Below are 20,169 nucleotides of genomic sequence, written 5' to 3'. Positions count from 1 at the left end.
CATTGGTACTCAGCATCTAGTAGGCTACATTTCCACTCGCCTGGTTCAGTGGTATCTCTGTAGCAAGGAAACACATAACAGAAAAAATAAGTATATACAAAATTGTATTTTCCCACTACAATAACTTTTTTAATGCTATAACTAATTGTAAAGATGATCGAGAGAGAAGTTGCACTAGAAGCTTTGTGCACACTCTGCAATGCCAATGTAACTTCTATTCAAACACAAGCTGTTTTTCCCAGAGCTGCCCGTGTTGGAGGAGCACCACAGCAGCAGCTGCTCATCAAGAATTTCATCACTACAATCTTGGATGCAGATGAAACCTGGTGACTATTGGAGATGAGATTTTTTGTTACCATCTATGCTGAGAAGATATTTCTGAAAATGTTACACACTACAGATTTAAACAGATTTTAATCTACAGCAGCCATGAGAGAGTTTGTAAATGCATTTTCCTGTTTGCAGAATGAGTTGTGAACAAACAGTTTTGATATAATTCAGATGTGACTGACTGCAAGAAGAGACCACTAATGTGCTTTGAAATTGCATCTCCTCCTCTTACATTACAGCCAGGTGTCAAGATCCAACTTTGTCCACCTCCAAAGCGTCTTGCAAGGTGTTGATCAGGCAGCAGGCTTTGCCCGAGGGAACCATGTGGACATTAGAACAGTAACAGGAAGGAATCACATCATCGACGAGAATGAATTCTTTGACCCACGATTCGACTATGATTTCACCAAGTTGAAAGACATCGAGACTTATTACAGAGGTGGAGAGGTATATGAACGCCCATGTGGTTGGCAGCGTTTTGCCCTCAAGGTAAATATGCTTTTGTTTTACTTGACTTTAAATCCCAGAATTTCCTTCCAACTCATTTGTGAAACGCAACTGCAAATTTTGTTAAATGTAAGCAAGTGAGCTGGGGGGACATTTGGGGGTTTGTGGAGTGTAACTGTGCTGTACACAAAATCAGGGATTTTACAATGAATGAATCAATATTGAAAAATATTGATAATGCAACTTAAATATTACTGCATGTTTTTAAAGTAGCATGAATTGATGTCTTCAGAAAAAGCTGTAAAAAAACATTGTCATATTATCACTATATAAAGTTGTTATGGTGAATGCAGCCTATTTACACATCCAGCAGACATGGAGCAACATTAGTGTCACATTACACATAGTCATTTGAGTTCATTTGAAATTTCAGTTAGTGCAGTTTCAAAGTTATGCCTGATATCTTTTGCTCTAACCTATTTTTCCAGCTGTTACCCTTCTTAAAGATATCAAGGGTCAGTTTTACTTTGATATTTTTCCATTGCAAATCTTGTGGACTTTACACCCACATATGGTCGACTGCACACCTTCATAACAATTAATGTCACTGCTTCATCTTTACAATCACAAAAAAAGCAGAGACCAACAAAAACTTCTGATGTCACATATAAATATTTTGTCACAGATCCTGGATAAATATGATGGAAATACCTGGCTGGGAACTTCATACCGTAGCACACAGTCAGTGCCTGGGGAGTGGCCTGTGTCATACCATGGGACATCTAAGATGGGTGCTGACGGCATCATCGATGGATACTACAAGGTTCGATTATATATCATTTATTATCAGTGGTAAATGTTAATCCAGTAGGATGTAACACCTTTGTAACTGCATTACTGAGTTACACATACAGTTTTAACATAATTAAGGTATGGCACATCTGTGTAGTTTGGTATTTCCCAGACCTTGAAATTCGTCTTACGTCAGAGAAGATGAGAAAGATGTCATGTCATGATGTGGTTTCTATTTGCTGTATAACCATAAAGAAATACTATATTTAACTGTTTGTATTTCATTAATTACTGCATATCTACAAACTATATTCAAAGAGTTAAAGACAATATACTACGAACGTTAATAAATTCTAATTCTAATTATTTGTTTTTAACAGCCAGGCTCAGGTCAGGTTTATGGCAGGGGGATTTATTCTACTCCATACATCTCTGAGGCGATCCAATACGCCAAAACATTCACCTCCAACAAGACGGGCAAGAAGTACCGAGTGATTCTGCAGAATCGTATCAACCCCACGTACAGGCAGAAACACAACAACGACAAGTACTGGCTGGTTCCCATCCCAAAAGGAACATCAGCGACAGAGGAGCAGAAGATGGTAGAAAGGGCCATCCGTCCTTATGGCCTTCTGTTGAAAGAGGTCTAACAGGGTGAAAAAGTTCACAAGAAAACCCACAAATTTGATCACATATTTGTTTCCTGAGCTTTATTTTGAAAAGCCAGTGGGTGTGTTGTCTGAAGCATCAACTTTGTCTTTAGTAGTCAATGCAAAATACTCTCTGATGATGTCAAATGTAATGATGTCTCATTTGCATATAGGAAAATTTATATCACAGCTGTATATAGTGTGAACTTTCTGCACTGAAATTCTTCTTTCTTTGTTCCATTTTCCAGTAAGCATTTAATAAACACAATCTGAAACAAATTTGTTATCAATGTCTCTCCATACCAGAGAACACAGTGGGTAAATGTTTCATTATATTATGCTTGTTTATTTTTCTATTTAGCAAAAGCATTACATTTGAAATGCAGATGAAAAAGCTTGTGCTTTAGAATTGTGTCAATCATCCAATTTGACTATATCAGGCTTTTTGTATTTTCTAGGTTTGATAGTGTAAGGTTTGCATTTAAAGGTGGGGAATGCGATTCTGGAGAAATCCAATACCATGACAAATACCATGAAATAGAGCGAACAACGACACTCTGTCCGAGCCACTTTGTTTGTTTCCCATTTACAGAGCCAGGGCTGTGTACAAGTAACAGATTTTCTTTTCAGCGCACACACTGAACGGACAGCTAGCGGACCGTGAGGAGATATTTGCTGAATTTGACAAAAAAAGACGTGTATTGGATTAGAATCACATGCCCCACCTTTAAGTCAAAAGAAGTTTGATTAATAGCTTTTATTCTTACGTTTGTGTGTAAGATTAAAATTTCACTTTGACAAATACAGACCCAGACTACCTCAGAGTTTTCAGTTGCCATTCGGTTGACGCTCCAATGTGATAGAGATCAGCGGCATCGAAAGTGAAACAATCTACTTCCATTTTAAAAGTTGCTGTTTATATAATGGACACTGTTTATGGCTGTGCAACCTGATCCTATCAGTGGGCTGTTCTGTGTGGCAATAGATATCATAGACTGGACAAGCCGGCAAGCACGGTGAGGATCATGTTTTTTGACTTCTCCGGTGCTTTCAACACCATCCGGCCTGCCCTGCTGGGTGAGAAGCTGGCAGCAATGCAGGTGGATGCCCCCCTCGTGTCCTGGATTGTTGACTACCTGACTTTCAGACCACAGCACGTGCGCCTGCAGCACTGTGTGTCGGACAGCGTGGTCAGCAACACTGGGGCCCCTCAGGGGACTGTCCTCTCTCCCTTCCTCTTCACCATCTACATCACAGACTTCAGCTACCACACAGAGTCCTGCCACCTTCCGAAGTTTTCTGATGACTCTGCTGTGGTGGGAAGTATCAGCGGTGGTGAGGAGTCTGAGTACAGGGCTGTGGTGGGTAACTTTGTCTCATGGTGTAAGCAGAACCATCTGCTCAATGCGACAAAGTCTAAGGATCTGGTAGTGGATCTACGGAGGGCCAAGGCACCAGTGACCCCGGTTTCCATCCAGGGGGTCAGTGTGGACATTGTGGAGGATTACAAGTACCTGGGAGTACACATGGACAATAAACTGGACTGGACCAAGAACACTCAAGCTCTTTAGAGGAAGGGCCAGAGCCGCCTCTATTTTCTGAGGAGGCTGAGGTCCTTCAACATCTGCCGGACAATGCTGAAGATGTTTTATGAGTCTGTGGTGGCCAGTGCTATCCTGTATGCTGTTGCATGCTGGGGCAGCAGGTTGAGGGTAGCGGACGCCAACAGACTCAACAAACTGATCCGTAAGGCCAGTGACATTGTTGGGGTGGAGCTGGACTCTCTGGCGGTGGTGTCAGAAAGGAGGATGCTGGCCAAACTACACGCCATCTTGGATAGTGTCTCCCACCCACTCCATGACGTGCTGGTCAAGCAAAGGAGCACCTTCAGCGGAAGACTCATCCCCCCAAAATGCACCACAGAGCGCCACAGGACGTCATTCCTGCCTGTGGCCATCAGACTCTTAAACTCCTCCCTCTAAATGTTAGTCTATATGACCCTAGGTCACTAAACTGGACATTGATCATTACATCTCTGCCATACTTGAATAACTGTGCAATATTCTGTGTATTACTCCCGTGCAATATTTAGTTTTCCTATGTTAGTTTTTCCTATTTATGGATATTATATACCTCCATTACTGCTGTGCAATATCTTAATAATCTCAATAAGCTACACTTAACTCGACAGTACTTGCACCACTACTTATTACTTATTTAATTACATTGTATTATTATACTGTATTATCATCATCCACCGGTAAACCCACTTGGTACCTCACACTTATTTTATCTTATACTTATACCCACCTGGTACTTAATTTATTTTCTGACCTGTTTTTTTGTGTATTGTATTATATTTTTTGCTAGTACTTTCTCCTGTGTGCACTGATGTAAAGGCGAGCTGCTGTAACAAAGAGTTTCCCTTCGGGGATCAATAAAGTATTTCTGATTCTGATTCTGATATAAAGATGGACGACATGACAGCTCCCCAAAAGTGAAGCCAAAACATCTGGATCGCCCCCTGGTGGCTGGCTGCAGTATAGGTCATAAACCCCGCCCCTTCCATGTTAGCAGATGGGACATGAGCCAAACTAAAAGATTTAAAGTACCCGTGACAAAAACATTTTTTCCCAAAGATGGTTTCTGTCATTTTAGGTAGTTCTTATCACGCTGATGTATGCTCAAGTGTTTGTTTTTCTGATAAGTTTGGTTTTAATTAGTTATTTGATGCTATAATAAGGGGGTTTCATGTCATGATTGACAGCTGAGGCCGGCTCGTGTTTGAGTCAGCCGGGTGTGTGGGTGGGACCACGATACCGCGGCTCCAACTCCGATCACTACTGCGCAGACTCTGGCTCCAAATGACGTCACCAGCGCAAGATGGCAGCTCCCGTATCCGGGATATTTTGGCTTCATTTTTGTCCATATAATCTATGACAAAAATAAAGAATCCAGTTCAAAATTCTCCTCGCCGACGCCAACCTTCTCACCCCTCTCACCCGGTCCAAGCACCGGACCTGGGGGGACAGGGCCTTCTCCACTGCTGCTCCCTCCCTCTGGAACTCTCTCTCCCAACACCTCAGACATTCTCCCTCACTCCCCTCTTTCAAAACTGCACTCAAAACCCAACTATTTAAATCCACTTTCAATCAGTGATCTATTAGTCCCCCGTCCCCCCTTCTCCTTTTTCACTATTGTAGTTTGTTTTTATACTGATTTTGCTTTTACTGTCTCTGTTATTGTCTTGTAAAGTGCCCTTGAGTACTTTTTAAAGCACTATTCAAATAAAATGTATTATTATTATAAATCCCACCCTGAACTTCAGGCCAGGACGCAGTCAGAACAGAAGCACTCCTTAAATCCTTAAGTGCAGTTTCAAAGTTATGCCTGATATCTTTTGCTCTAACTCATTTTTCCAGCTGTTACCCTTGTTGAAGATATCAAGGGTCAATTTTACTTTACACCCACATATGGTCGACTGCACACCTTCATAACAATTAATGTCACTGTTTCATCATTACAATCACAAAAAAGCAGAGACCAACAAAAACTTCTGATATAAATATTTTGTCACAGGTCCTGGATAAATATGGTAAAAATTCCTGGCTACATCTGCTTCTTTGTTTCTGTCAGAGAGCCAACACGGACACCGGCTGACAGAAGACCAGACCCCATGCAGGTTGACTCCCACCGGCTCTCTCCCCGGGAATGTGCACTCCGTCTGAACCAGGGCCGGTGCCTGTATTGCGGGGCCTCTGGGCATCAGATCAGGGCATGCCCAACCCGTCCTCCACGTCCTGCGGTGAGTACAATTCCCAGTTCTCCTGCAATTTCTAAATTAACCCCTCTAGAAATTCAATTACTCACCCCTCATTCTGTCGTTTCAGTACGAGCCCTCCTCGACTCGGGCTCTTCTGGCAACTTCATCTCCCCATCATTATTAAAACGACTAGAGTTACCGTTTCTGCCTCATGCTGAACTTAAGGTAGAAACCATCCAGGGAAAACCGCTGGGACGTGGTAGAGTGAAATATCAAACACCACATCCTATGTGTCGGTTGCTTGCACAGAGAACAGATCTCCTTCCTGGTACTGGAGGAACCCACCGTAGACGTCATGCTGGGACGCCCATGGCTCGCTCAACACTCTCCGGAAGTCAGATGGGAGTCCAGCGAGATTCTATGGTGGAGTCCAGCCTGCCTTCGACAGTGTATCTCCTTGGTTCCCAAACCTCCGGTCAGTCACTCTCCCGTCCAGGTACGTTCCACAGGTACTTGCTCCGTCGTAAACCCAAGTCACTGTCCTGGAACCCCGAAGCTCGAGCCGCTTTCGAAAAGTTAAAGAGAGCCTTCTGCACTGCTCCCGTGCTCACCCATCCAAACCCAGATCTCCCCTTTGTGGTGGAAGTGGACGCCTCAACTACCGGTGCGGAAGCGGTGCTATCCCAACACCACGGAGAGCCTCCTCAACTCCATCCGTGTGCTTTCTTCTCCAAGAAGCTGTCCCCGGCGGAGCAGAATTATGACATCGGCAACCGGGAGGTGCTGGCGATAAAATTGGCACTGGAAGAGTGGAGGCATTGGCTGGAGGGAGCTAATTACCCGTTCTCCGTCATCACTGACCATAAGAACCTGGAATACCTCCGTTCCGCCAAAAGATTGAACCTGCACCAAGCCCGCTGGTCTCTCTTCTTCACCCGTTTTCACTTCACCATCACCTATAGACCCGGAGACAAGAACATAAAAGCAGATTCCCTCTCCCGAATCCATTCTCCCGAGGAACCTCCCACACCAGAACCCATCCTCCCTCCAGCCATACTCGTCAACCCTATCCAATGGGACCTGAATGATCAAATACAGGCCGCCACAGTTTCGGAACCCGCTCTGCCGGGAGGCCCGGAGGGTAAGGTCTACGTTCCTACCAACCTACGTAAGGATCTTCTGGGCTCAGCGCATGCTTCCCCGGGCTCTGGACACCCAGGCAGCCAGCTTACTCTCTCGCTCCTCCAGGCTCGTTACTGGTGGCCCAGTATGGTCCGGGATGTCTCCCAATTTGTGGAAGGATGCTCAGTCTGCGCCATCGCCCGCACACCACGTCAACTTCCTGCTGGCAAACTGGTACCCCTTCCTATACCACGTAGGCCCTGGTCCCACGACGGAGTCGATTTCGTCACAGACTTACCCAAATCAGATGGTTTCACCTGCATACTCGTAGCGGTGGACCGTTTCTCCAAGGCCTGCAGGCTCATTCCCTTGCGGGGCCTGCCCACCGCTCTAGAAACCGCAGAGGTCCTTTTCCAACATGTATTCCGCAACTTTGGGACCCCGGAAGAAATCGTCTCCGACCGTGGACCACAGTTCACCTCACGTGTATGGAAGGCCTTCTTCAAACTCCTCCAAGTAGCAGTCAAGCTCTCCTCCGGTTATCACCCTCAGACCAACGGCCAGACTGAGCGGAAGATACAGGAGATAGAGAGATATCTTCGGACCTATTGTCATAACAACCAAACCAGCTGGAATCGTTTCCTTCCGTGGGCCGAGTACGCACAGAACTCCCAAAGACAGAACACCACAGGTCTCATCCCGTTCCAGTGCGTACTCGGCTACCAACCCCCGTTGTTCCCCTGGACTGAGGAACCATCGGAAGTCCCAGCTATTGACCACAGGTTTCAAACGAGCGAGAGAGTGTGGGACTCAGCCCATATCCACCTGCAGCATGCTGTACGGAGACACAAGCAATTTGCAGATGCCCGACGATCCCCTACCCCGGTATATCATCCAGGGGATTGCGTCTGGCTCTCTACTCAGGATCTGCGTCTCCGTCAGCCCTGCTGTAAGCTGAGCCCCTACATAGGTCCCTTCCCCATAGAGAGGCAGATTAATGACGTCCCCTACCGGCTCCAGCTCCCCCCAAGTTACCGTGTCTCCATCTTCCACAGAACCCGAGGAGCTACCCATAACTCCTCCTCCAGATGTGATCGAGGAACCCCTAATCTACCGGGTGGAGGCTATTCTGGATTCCAGGCGATGGGGCGGCCGGCTCGAGTACCTGGTAGACTGGGAAGGATACGGGCCCGAAGAAAGATCCTGGGTTCCGCGAGATGACATCCTCGGCCCTGCTCTACTGACGAACTTCCAAAGGGCTCGTCCAGATCGTCCTGCACCCAGAGGCCGAGGCCGACCCTGTCACTGTCAGCGGGCGTCAGGAGCCCCCCCTGGAGGAGGGGGTACTGTCAGAGAGCCAACACGGACACCATCAGCTCCACCCACTGCAATCAACAGATCTCACTCACCTGAGTACTGATCACACACCTGCCACTAATCACAAACCCCACACTATATAGTCACACTCCCCCGGTTCACTCACTGTCTGGTCTCAAACCTCTTACGAGATTCTACCCGACAGCAGTATCTCATGACAACTCCCTAAGGACTTTGGACTCCACTCCTCCGTTGTGTGTGTGTTGTCTACTCCTGGCTCTCCTGTTTCCCGTCTCCTCCAGTGGATTGAACTACCTTCTCTACATCAGATAAGACTCATAGACTTTCCTAGCTCCAGCTCCTCGTATTAACCGTCATTGCTTTACCCAGTACTCTGTCTTGCTGTTTAATAAACTCCATCGTCATTGTACTAACCTCCGTGTCCTGTGTCTACCAGCTGACAGTTTCTGAAATGTAGCCTAGCGTGCAACATATAATTGTCTCGCTGCAAAAAAAAAAATCTCAAACAGGATCAAGCAGAAACGTGACAAGAAGCAAGGTGTGTTCTTTTCCAAAGAAAAAGCAATACAATAACAAAGCTTTCTTTGTGGTTCATTCCGGTATCTGTCTGAATGGTTTATTTACATAATCCAGGAAGATATTGCAGTTGTGCCAGAGAGGTGTGGCAGTCCTGTTCTTGTTTCTTCCTGGAGTTGGTTGGATGTGTTTTGTAAATTTGCTACTCAAGTTCAACACACTGTAAATCTATATTTCAGGGGTGTCCAAACTTTTCATGCCAAGGGCCACATGGAGAAAAAGAAAAAAATATTCCTGGGTGATGATCCTTTTAATTTAAGAGAATATCTTAATGAGCGAGTTTTAGACACTTTGTGCTGTACAATGTTTCTCTTTGTTCAGTGTCATAAGAGAACATGTTTGCTCACATATGCATGTATGTATGTATGCAGAGCCAAATAAACTGAGCAGCCTTTTGGCATGTCGCCCCATCTGGGGAAATCTGGACTTTTCCAAACCCCTGTACAACTCTGACAGTGGGAGCTGCTGGTGGCAGCTTCTGAATATTTGGTCTTTGGCTCTCACAAATTCTTCAAAATCAATAAATTCAGTCACTGGGATGAAATATAACCCAAAAGGGGTTTTGCCACGATACCACGTTGCCCTTCTTTGCAATAAAATGAAACACGATCTGCTCTTACATGATGTACATCCACAGCGATCAGTTTTTGAATCAGAACTGGCTGTGTTCATTTTGGTTAGTAATATCAATATTTTCAGCTGCTGGATTATCATGCCCCTTGCATACTGTATTTGTGTGCCTGCAATACTTGCCAGTAACTGAAAAGTAACTAAAGAAAAAAACAGGATTCAACCTGCAAGTTAACTGACAGCACCCAAAGCAGATGGTATTATGAAATCTTAACCTGTTTGTATTTGCATAATTTTTGTAAATGATTGCTCATAATGTGAGGAGGTGTCTGCTTATAAATATGTGCTTTAGTTCTTCAGTCAGTTTATTTTTCCATATCGCATCCAGAAAGAAGACAGACGCTATAACTAATTGTAAAGATGATCGATAGAGAAGTTGCACTAGAAGCTTTGTGCACACTCTGCAATGCCAATGTAACTTCTGTTCAAACACAAGCTGTTTTTCCCAGAGCTGCCCGTGGTAGAGGAGCACCACAGCAGCAGCTGCTCATCAAGAATTTCATCACTACAATCTTGGATGCAGATGAAACCTGGTATCTATTGGAGATGAGAGTTTTTGTTACCATCTATGCTGAGAAGATATTTCTGAAAATGTTACACACTACGGATTTAAACAGATTTTAATCTACAGCAGCCATAAGAGAGTTTGTAAATGCATTTTCCTGTTTGCAGAATGAGTTGTGAACAAACAGTTTTGATATAATTCAGATGTGACTGACTGCAAGAAGAGACCACTAATGTGCTTTGAAATTGCATCTCCTCCTCTTACATTACAGCCAGGTGTCAAGATCCAACTTTGTCCACCTCCAAAGCGTCTTGCAAGGTGTTGATCAGGCAGCAGGCTTTGCCCGAGGGAACCATGTGGACATTAGAACAGTAACAGGAAGGAATCACATCATCGACGAGAATGAATTCTTTGACCCACGATTCGACTATGATTTCACCAAGTTGAAAGACACCGAGACTTATTACAGAGGTGGAGAGGTGTATGAACGCCCATGTGGTTGGCAGCGTTTTGCCCTCAAGGTAAATATGCTTTTGTTTTACTTGACTTTAAATCCCAAAATTTCCTTCCAACTCATTTGTGAAACGCAACTGCAATTTTTGTTAAATGTAAGCAAGTGAGCTGGGGGGACATTTGGGGGTTTGTGGAGTGTAACTGTGCTGTACACAAAATCAGGGATTTTACTTTTGAACTTCACTGATCCCAGAAAGCAAAGTTATGGGGCATACAGTCCTTGAAACAAGCTGACAGATAAACATGAACCATATCACTGTCTTATTAATTTGGTATGGTCAACATATTAGGAAACAATCAGTCTTGTGGCACTTTTGCTGATGCTAAAAAGCTCAGTAGGCTGGAATTTCTCTCGTGATTTTTGGCACAATGAATGAATCAATATTGAAAAATATTGATAATGCAACTTAAATATTACTGCATGTTTTCAAAGTAGCATGAATTGATGTCTTCAGAAAAAGCTGTAAAAAAACATTGTCATATTATCACTATATAAAGTTGTTATGGTGAATGCAGCCTATTTACACATCCAGCAGACATGGAGCAACATTAGTGTCACATTACACATAGTCATTTGAGTTCATTTGAAATTTCAGTTAGTGCAGTTTCAAAGTTATGCCTGATATCTTTTGCTCTAACCTATTTTTCCAGCTGTTACCCTTCTTAAAGATATCAAGGGTCAGTTTTACTTTGATATTTTTCCATTGCAAATCTTGTGGACTTTACACCCACATATGGTCGACTGCACACCTTCATAACAATTAATGTCACTGCTTCATCTTTACAATCACAAAAAAGCAGAGACCAACAAAAACTTCTGATGTCACATATAAATATTTTGTCACAGATCCTGGATAAATATGATGGAAATACCTGGCTGGGAACTTCATACCGTAGCACACAGTCAGTGCCTGGGGAGTGGCCTGTGTCATACCATGGGACATCTAAGATGGGTGCTGACGGCATCATCGATGGATACTACAAGGTTCGATTATATATCATTTATTATCAGTGGTAAATGTTAATCCAGTAGGATGTAACACCTTTGTAACTGCATTACTGAGTTACACATACAGTTTTAACATAATTAAGGTATGGCACATCTGTGTAGTTTGGTATTTCCCAGACCTTGAAATTCGTCTTACGTCAGAGAAGATGAGAAAGATGTCATGTCATGATGTGGTTTCTATTTGCTGTACAACCATAAAGAAATACTATATTTAACTGTTTGTATTTCATTAATTACTGCATATCTACAAACTATATTCAAAGAGTTAAAGACAATATACTACGAACGTTAATAAATTCTAATTCTAATTATTTGTTTTTAACAGCCAGGCTCAGGTCAGGTTTATGGCAGGGGGATTTATTCTACTCCATACATCTCTGAGGCGATCCAATACGCCAAAACATTCACCTCCAACAAGACGGGCAAGAAGTATCAAGTGATTCTGCAGAATCGTATCAACCCCACGTACAGGCAGAAACACAACAACGACAAGTACTGGCTGGTTCCCATTCCGGAAGAAACATCAACGACAGAAGAGCAGAAGATGGTAGAAAGGGCCATCCGTCCTTATGGCCTTCTGTTGAAAGAGGTCTAACAGGGTGAAAAAGTTCACAAGAAAACCCACAAATTTGATCACATATTTGTTTCCTGAGCTTTATTTTGAAAAGCCAGTGGGTGTGTTGTCTGAAGCATCAACTTTGTCTTTAGTAGTCAATGCAAAATACTCTCTGATGATGTCAAATGTAATGATGTCTCATTTGCATATAGGAAAATTTATATCACAGCTGTATATAGTGTGAACTTTCTGCACTGAAATTCTTCTTTCTTTGTTCCATTTTCCAGTAAGCATTTAATAAACACAATCTGAAACAAATTTGTTATCAATGTCTCTCCATACCAGAGAACACAGTGGGTAAATGTTTCATCATATTATGCTTGTTTATTTTTCTATTTAGCAAAAGCATTACATTTGAAATGCAGATGAAAAAGCTTGTGCTTTAGAATTGTGTCAATCATCCAATTTGACTATATCAGGCTTTTTGTATTTTCTAGGTTTGATAGTGTAAGATTTGCATTTAAAGGTGGGGAATGCGATTCTGGAGAAATCCAATACCATGACAAATACCATGATATAGAGCGAACAACGACACTCTGTCCGAGCCACTTTGTTTGTTTCCCATTTACAGAGCCAGGGCTGTGTACGCACAACAGATTTTCTTTTCAGCGCACACACTGAACGGACAGCTAGCGGACCGTGAGGATATATTTGCTGAATTTGACAAAAAAAAGACGTGTATTGGATTAGAATCACATGCCCCACCTTTAAGTCAAAAGAAGTTTGATTAATAGCTTTTATTCTTACGTTTGTGTGTAAGATTAAAATTTCACTTTGACAAATACAGACCCAGACTACCTCAGAGTTTTCAGGTGCCATTCGGTTGACGCTCCAATGTGATAGAGATCAGCGGCATCGAAAGTGAAACAATCTACTTCCATTTTAAAAGTTGCTGTTTATATAATGGACACTGTTTATGGCTGTGTAACCTGATCCTATCAGTATGCTGTTCTGTGTGGCAATAGATATCATAGACTGTATATAAAGTTGGACGACATGACAGCTCCCCAAAAGTGAAGCCAAAACATCTGGATAGGTCATAAACCCCGCCCCTTCCATGTTAGCAGATGGGACATGAGCCAAACTAAAAGATTTAAAGTACACGTGACAAATACATTTTTTCCCAAAGATGGTTTCTGTCATTTTAGGTAGTTCTTATCACGCTGATGTATGCTCAAGTGTTTGTTTTTCTGTTAAGTTTGGTTTTAATTAGTTATTTGATGGTATAATAAGGGGGTTTCACATCATGATTGACAGCTGAGGCCGGCTCGTGATTGAGTCAGCCGGGTGCGTGGGCGGGACCACGATACCACGACCCCAACTCCGATCACTACTGCGCAGACTCTGGCTCCAAATGACGTCACCAGCGCAAGATGGCAGCTCCTATATCCGGGATATTTTGGCTTCATTTTTGTCCAGTGGGAGGAAGTGGAGACGCGTCGTCCATCTTTATATAAAGTCTATGACAGAAATAAAGAATCCAGTTCAAAATTCTCCTCATCACCTACAAAGCCCTCCACAACCTAGCCCCCTCCTACCTCACTGGCCCCCTGCACCAACATAATCCTTCAACAGTCGGTTCAAAGTTTTTTGATTAAGACAAGTGAACAGGCTGTTACAATAATCGAGGCGTGAGGAGATAAAAGCATGTACAACAGTTTCTGCATCACTAAGATTTAAAATAGATTGAATTTTTGCAAAGTTTCTGAGGTGATAAAAACATGATTGGACAAGCTTAGTGATATGTTGCTCAAAACATAAATTGCTATCAAACTGGACACCAAGATTTCTTGCAACAGGCTTGATATGTTGACAGGTAGCCAGTAGATGGCAGTAAAGTAAGTTATTGGTCTGTAATCAGTCCTCCACTCCACTCCTGGCTGTGAAGCGATCCCTTCCTAAGGTGATTTCAAGGTAAATGATGGGGGACAAAATGTGACTGAGTCAAGTGACCATTTGATCAGAGATGAAAGTCAGTCTGATTCCTGTAAAGACCATTAAGTTGCTGAAAGTACAGAGTGGTGCATTAAACTGGGCTAGAACAATGCTGATTGTCAACTTCAGGTTTAGAACATCTTTTGCTCTAACCCATTTTTCCAGCTGTAAAAACTGTGAAAAAAAACATTGTCATATTATCACTATATAAGTTTTTATGGTGAATGCAGCCTATTTACAAATCCAGCAGACATGGAGCAACATTAGTGTCACATTACAAATAGTCATTTGGGTTCATTTGAAATTTCAGTTAGATCAGTTTCAAAGTTATGCCTGATATCTTTTGCTCTAACCTATTTTTCCAGCTGTTACCCTTGTTGAAGATATCAAGGGTCAGTTGTACTTTGATATTTTTCCATTGCAAATCTTGTGGACTTTACACCCACATATGGTCGACTGCACACCTTCATAACAATGTCACTGCTTCATCTTTACAATCACAAAAAAGCAGAGACCAACAAAAACTTCTGATGTAAATATTTAATATATCACAGGTCCTGGATAAATATGGTAAAAATTCCTGGCTACATCGGCTTCTTTGTTTCTGAAATGTAGCCTAGTGTGCAACATAGCATTGTCTCACTGCAAAAAAAAATCTCAAACAGGATAAAGCAGAAACGTGATAAGGTTCATTCTGGTATCTGTCTGAATGGTTTATTTACATAATCCAGGAAGATACTGCAGTTGTGCCAGAGAGGTGTGGCAGTCCTGTTCTTGTTTCTTCCTGGAGTTGGATGGATGTGTTTTGTAAATTTGCTACTCAAGCGCAACACACTGTAAATCTATATTTCAGGGGGGTCCAAACTTTTCATGCTAAGGGCCACATGGAGAAAAACATATATTCCTGGGTGATGAACCTTTTAATTGATCTTAAGAGCGGGTTTTAGACACTTTGTGCTGTACAATTTCCCCTTGTTCAGTGTCATAAGAGAAAATGTTTTCTCACATATGTATGTATGTATGTATGCATGTATGCATGTATGTATGTATGTATGCATGTATGTATGTATGCATGCATGCCAAATAAACTGAGCAGCCTTTTGGCACGTCGCCCCATCTGGGGAAATCTGGACTTTTCCAAACCCCTGTACAACTCTGACAGTGGGAGCTGCTGGTGGCAGCTTTTGAATTTTTGGTTTTTAGCTCTCACAAATTCTTCAAAATCAATAAATTCAGTCACTGGGATGAAGTGTAACCCAAAAGGGTTTTTGCCACGATACCATGTTGCCCTTCTTTGCAATAAAATGAAACACGATCTGCTCTTGCACGAAGTACATCCACAACGATCAATTTTTGAAGCAGGAATGACAGTGCTCATTTTGGTCAGTACTTCAGTCTTGCAATCTTTTCAGCTGCTGGATAACTATGTCCCATGCATAGCTGTGTGCCCGCACGTAGATCCCAGTAACTTGCATTTCCATATCGCACCCAGCAAGAAGACAGGACTTTACAAACCTCAGATATTCCTTTCAAAGAAAACAGTTTATTACTGTGGAGGGAATTTCTTTAATAAAGAGTCTTTCTGAGTTTCATTATTATACTTGCAATTTAAGCAGGGGGCAACCACACAGAGTACCGCCTATGTGTCTGGTCTGCTTCAAAACAGGAACTTAGCTCTCATAGCATGTACATACAGGAAACAATACCATATATGGCTTTCTCTTCACAACTCTAGTCAGCATTGGTACTCAGCATCTAGTAGGCTACATTTCCACTCGCCTGGCTCAGTGGTATCTCTGTAGCAAGGAAACACATAACAGAAAAAATAAGTATATACAAAATTGTATTTTCCCACTACAATAACTTTTTTAACGCTATAACTAATTGTAAAGATGATCGATAGAGAAGTTGCACGAGAAGCTTTGTGCACACTCTGCAATGCCAATGTAACTTCTATTCAAACACAAGCTGTTTTTCCCAGAGCTGCTCGTGTTGGAGAAGCACCACAGCAGTCGCTGCTCATCAAGAATTTCATCACTACAATCTTGGATGCAGATGAAACCTGGTAATTATTGTAGATGAGATTTTTTGTTACCATCTATGCTGAGAAGATATTTCTGAAAATGTTACACACTACGGATTTAAACAGATTTTAATCTACAGCAGCCATGAGAGAGTTTGTAAATGCATTTTCCTGTTTGCAGAATGAGTTGTGAACAAACAGTTTTGATATAATTCAGATGTGACTGACTGCAAGAAGAGACCACTAATGTGCTTTGAAATTGCATCTCCTCCTCTTACATTACAGCCAGGTGTCAAGATCCAACTTTGTCCACCTCCGAAGCGTCTTGCAAGGTGATGATCAGGCAGCAGGCTTTGCCCAAGGGAACCATGTGGACATTAGTACAGTAATAGGAAAGAATCACATCATTGACGAGAATGAATTCTTTGACCCACGATTCGACTATGATTTCACCAAGTTGAAAGACATCGAGACTTATTACAGAGGTGGAGAGGTGTATGAACGCCCATGTGGTTGGCAGCGTTTTGCCCTCAAGGTAAATATGCTTTTGTTTTACTTGACTTTAAATCCCAGAATTTCCTTCCAACTCATTTGTGAAACGCAACTGCAAATTTTGTTAAATGTAAGCAAGTGAGCTGGGGGGACATTTGGGGGTTTGTGGAGTGTAACTGTGCTGTACACAAAATCAGGGATTTTACTTTTGAACTTCAATGACCCCAGAAAGCAAAGTTAAATAGAAATAATCAATAATATCGCAAATCAGCTGCATTAATCAATTTTCCAGTAAGTATGGGGCATATAATCCTTGAAACAAGCTGACAGATAAACATGAACCATATCACTGTCTTAATTTGGTATGGTCAACATATTAGGAAACAATTTGCTACTTACACACCTAGCAGAAACAAAACAACATTATCACTAAAGTCGTGTTGGTTTGTTTGGTGTTTTTTTGTCACAGGTCCTGGATAAATATGATGGAAATACCTGGCTGGGAACTTCATACCGTAGCACACAGTCAGTGCCTGGGGAGTGGCCTGTGTCATACCATGGGACATCTAAGATGGGTGCTGACAGCATCATCGAAGGATACTACAAGGTTCGATTATATATCATTTATTATCAGTGGTAAATGTTAATCCAGTAGGATGTAACACCTTTGTAACTGCATTACTGAGTTACACATACAGTTTTAACGTAATTACGGTATGGCACATCTATGTAGTTTGGTATTTCCCAGACCTTGAAATTTGCTTTGCCCATCTGTGTGATATTTTGAGCGCATGGTGCAAACAGGTGGGAGGTTCATTCAAATTAGGTATTTTGGTGGAAAATGGGTCTTAGATGTTACGCTGAGAATAGGCATCTCAGAACCACATCTCGCAGCGAACGCCAATCTGCTGCCAACCTGTTGATTTTGTCGACAAGAGCAAACTAAAGTTAAGTTGAAGTAAATGCGCAGCAACAGAATAATGCTCAAAACAGCAACATCAGTAAAGCAGTCTGCATTTATCTATAAATTAATCTGAGTAATTGTAGCTGTTATCTATACTTAGGTATACTACTCAATAAATATGCTTTTTAAAACTAAAAATGATTTGCAAACCATCACAAAAAGTCTTACATCAGAGAAGATGAAGAAGAAGATCATGATGTGGTTTCTATTTACTGTACAACCACAAAGAAACACTGTATTTAGCAATTGTATTGTGTTAGAAATACTGCATATCTACAAACTATAATCAAAGAGTTAAAGACAATATACTACGAACTTTAATAAATTCTAATTCTAATTATTTGTTTTTAACAGCCAGGCTCACGTCAGAAATATGGCAGGGGGATTTATTCTACTCCATACATCTCTGAGGCGATGGAATACGGCAAAACATTCACCTCCAACAAGACGGGCAAGGAGTACCAAGTGATTCTGCAGAATCGTATCAACCCCACGTACAGGCAGAAACACAACAAGGACAAGTACTGGCTGGTTCCCATCCCGGAAGGAACATCAGCGACAGAAGAGCAGAAGATGGTAGAAAGGGCCATCCGTCCTTATGGCCTTCTGTTGAAAGAGTCTTAAACCCTGATCAGATACACTTCTGCACTATTCATTGAAGCCTAGTCTACAATTTGAAAGAAAAAGCAGTGCGGTGCGTTTTTTTTTATTGTTGCTAGGCAACCACCGAATCACCTGTCCTTTGCCTAACCCTGATTTTGCTGTGACGTAAACAGATCTGTACCTTTTCATTTAAATATATATTTAAATAGACAGGCGGAGGGCAATCTGCTGTCAGTCGTCAGGCCTAGCATCACAAACATTACCACTAACTACATGGAGTCCATTGGTCCTGCTGAGTTTTAACGTCAACGCTATATTTTGGGTTAGACCAGGGGCGGACGGGCAACAAAAAGCAGCCCAGGAATTTGCAGTCAAGTGGCCCCAATTTGATAAACCAAATTCGAACTGAAACAACATGTTTGTCGTTCAGTGAATCGTTAATTTAAAAAAACCACAATCTGTGAAACTAATGAAATGAAACAAATTTTTTCCTACCCATGTTTGTGAGTAAGTATTTAACAAATCATTTTAATTGCTGGGCTTGCTATCAAATCTTGTATGCTTTATAGGCTATAATGCGAAAAAGAATTGATGAGTAGTCTAGAAGAAAATGATCAAATTTACATGTTTATTTAACCCATTTACAATCGAACTTGATGACCATTTTAAAGAACACTTTAGAGAAATTTAGCGTTAATGTTTGTGCACGGAGTCTGACTAGTTAAACCTTGGACCCTGCAGCGGGACCCCCACATTGAAACCCAGAGGTTAACAAACACATTTTGTTCTTTAGCTAGTCCACAGATGCATGTAACCATGACAACGCACCTGCTCCCTGCTCATTCCTCTTTGATGTTTCTGCCTCTTCGCCATAGTCCTCATCATCACCTGCAGACTGCTTAAATAAATCCGTTATCTTGGCACACTTTGCCAGCAAAGCTTTTTTATTTTTTTGGCGCACCACCGGCCACAGGTTTCACTTTCTATCCATGTTTCAGCAAAGAGCAGAGACGGCCCTGACCAATTTGGTGCCCTAGGCAAGATTTTAGCTGCTGCAGGGGTGGGATTCAAATATTTCAGAAGTGCATCTGAAGAGAGAAGAGGAGAATATATGACCATTGGGAGTTACATTACATTAATAAAAAAGCTGGTGATGATGAAACCCAGCCAATAAAAGCACCTACGACACATTAAACAGCTAGAGTAATTACACCCAGCCCAAAACATGTATTCAATTTGCACTTATCTCACATGATGCATGCTGTTTGCAATACATAATAAGACTAATTAATAATGAAAATGCAAAGGCTTACAACCATTAATTACAAAAGGGGATGGAAAAAGGAAAAGCATTTTAATTGACTATTACAAGCAGGGCTGATGTTGCCTAACTACACTAAGATGTCAATAGCCTGGTTTCTTGAGGCAGACAGTGGATGGTTTGTGCAGCAGACTTAATTAAGAAAAAGTGTATTTCTCTAAACAAGACGGTGTAGTCCCTCATTCGTCCAGGAGTGTTCCATCGTAGAAAAGGTTTTAGTTGTAGTTATCTGGACAATGTTTTCAAATTCAAGACGTTTCGGCTCCCATCCGGAAGTCATTCTCAATTTAAATGAGAATTTAATTAATTGAGAATGACTTCCGGATGGGAGCCGAAACGTCTTGATTCTGAAAACAGTGTCCAGATGACTACGACTGAAACCTTTTCTACGATATATTTCTCTAAATTATGTTGTAGGTTATTCACCCAAAACCTGAATAGTCTTTCAAACTTTCCCTAATGAATTATGGTGGGAGTAAACCCACGTTAACTTTTTATCAAATTTGCGAACATTACTATCCTCCAAAGCTCCTGCAAAAA

At 42.0% G+C, this 20,169-nt stretch overlaps 3 protein-coding genes across 3 annotated transcripts; all 3 read left to right on the top strand.

Annotated features, from left to right (window-relative positions):
- The first annotated feature begins 12 nt into the window (after positions 1-12).
- Positions 13-2,498, top strand: LOC122874669. The gene is made up of 4 exons (XM_044192853.1): positions 13-326; positions 570-819; positions 1,463-1,600; positions 1,950-2,498. Exons 1-4 carry the CDS (start codon positions 154-156, stop codon positions 2,217-2,219), a joined length of 831 nt encoding a protein of 276 aa, XP_044048788.1. The 5' UTR covers positions 13-153; the 3' UTR covers positions 2,220-2,498.
- A 7,369-nt stretch (positions 2,499-9,867) lies between these two features.
- LOC122874668 lies at positions 9,868-12,549 on the top strand. Its single transcript, XM_044192852.1, has 4 exons — positions 9,868-10,181; positions 10,425-10,674; positions 11,514-11,651; positions 12,001-12,549. The coding sequence occupies exons 1-4, from the start codon at positions 10,009-10,011 to the stop codon at positions 12,268-12,270; spliced, it is 831 nt and encodes a 276-aa protein (XP_044048787.1). The 5' UTR covers positions 9,868-10,008; the 3' UTR covers positions 12,271-12,549.
- Positions 12,550-15,979: 3,430 nt separating this feature from the next.
- Positions 15,980-19,866, top strand: LOC122874670. Its single transcript, XM_044192854.1, has 4 exons — positions 15,980-16,291; positions 16,535-16,784; positions 17,211-17,348; positions 18,060-19,866. Exons 1-4 carry the CDS (start codon positions 16,119-16,121, stop codon positions 18,327-18,329), a joined length of 831 nt encoding a protein of 276 aa, XP_044048789.1. The 5' UTR covers positions 15,980-16,118; the 3' UTR covers positions 18,330-19,866.
- Positions 19,867-20,169: the final 303 nt, after the last annotated feature.

Source organism: Siniperca chuatsi, linkage group LG4 (assembly GCF_020085105.1).
Source record: "Siniperca chuatsi isolate FFG_IHB_CAS linkage group LG4, ASM2008510v1, whole genome shotgun sequence".
NCBI classification, from domain to species: domain Eukaryota; kingdom Metazoa; phylum Chordata; class Actinopteri; order Centrarchiformes; family Sinipercidae; genus Siniperca; species Siniperca chuatsi.
Note: the sequence above shows the minus strand (reverse complement) of the source record. Positions and strands in the feature narration are given on the sequence as shown.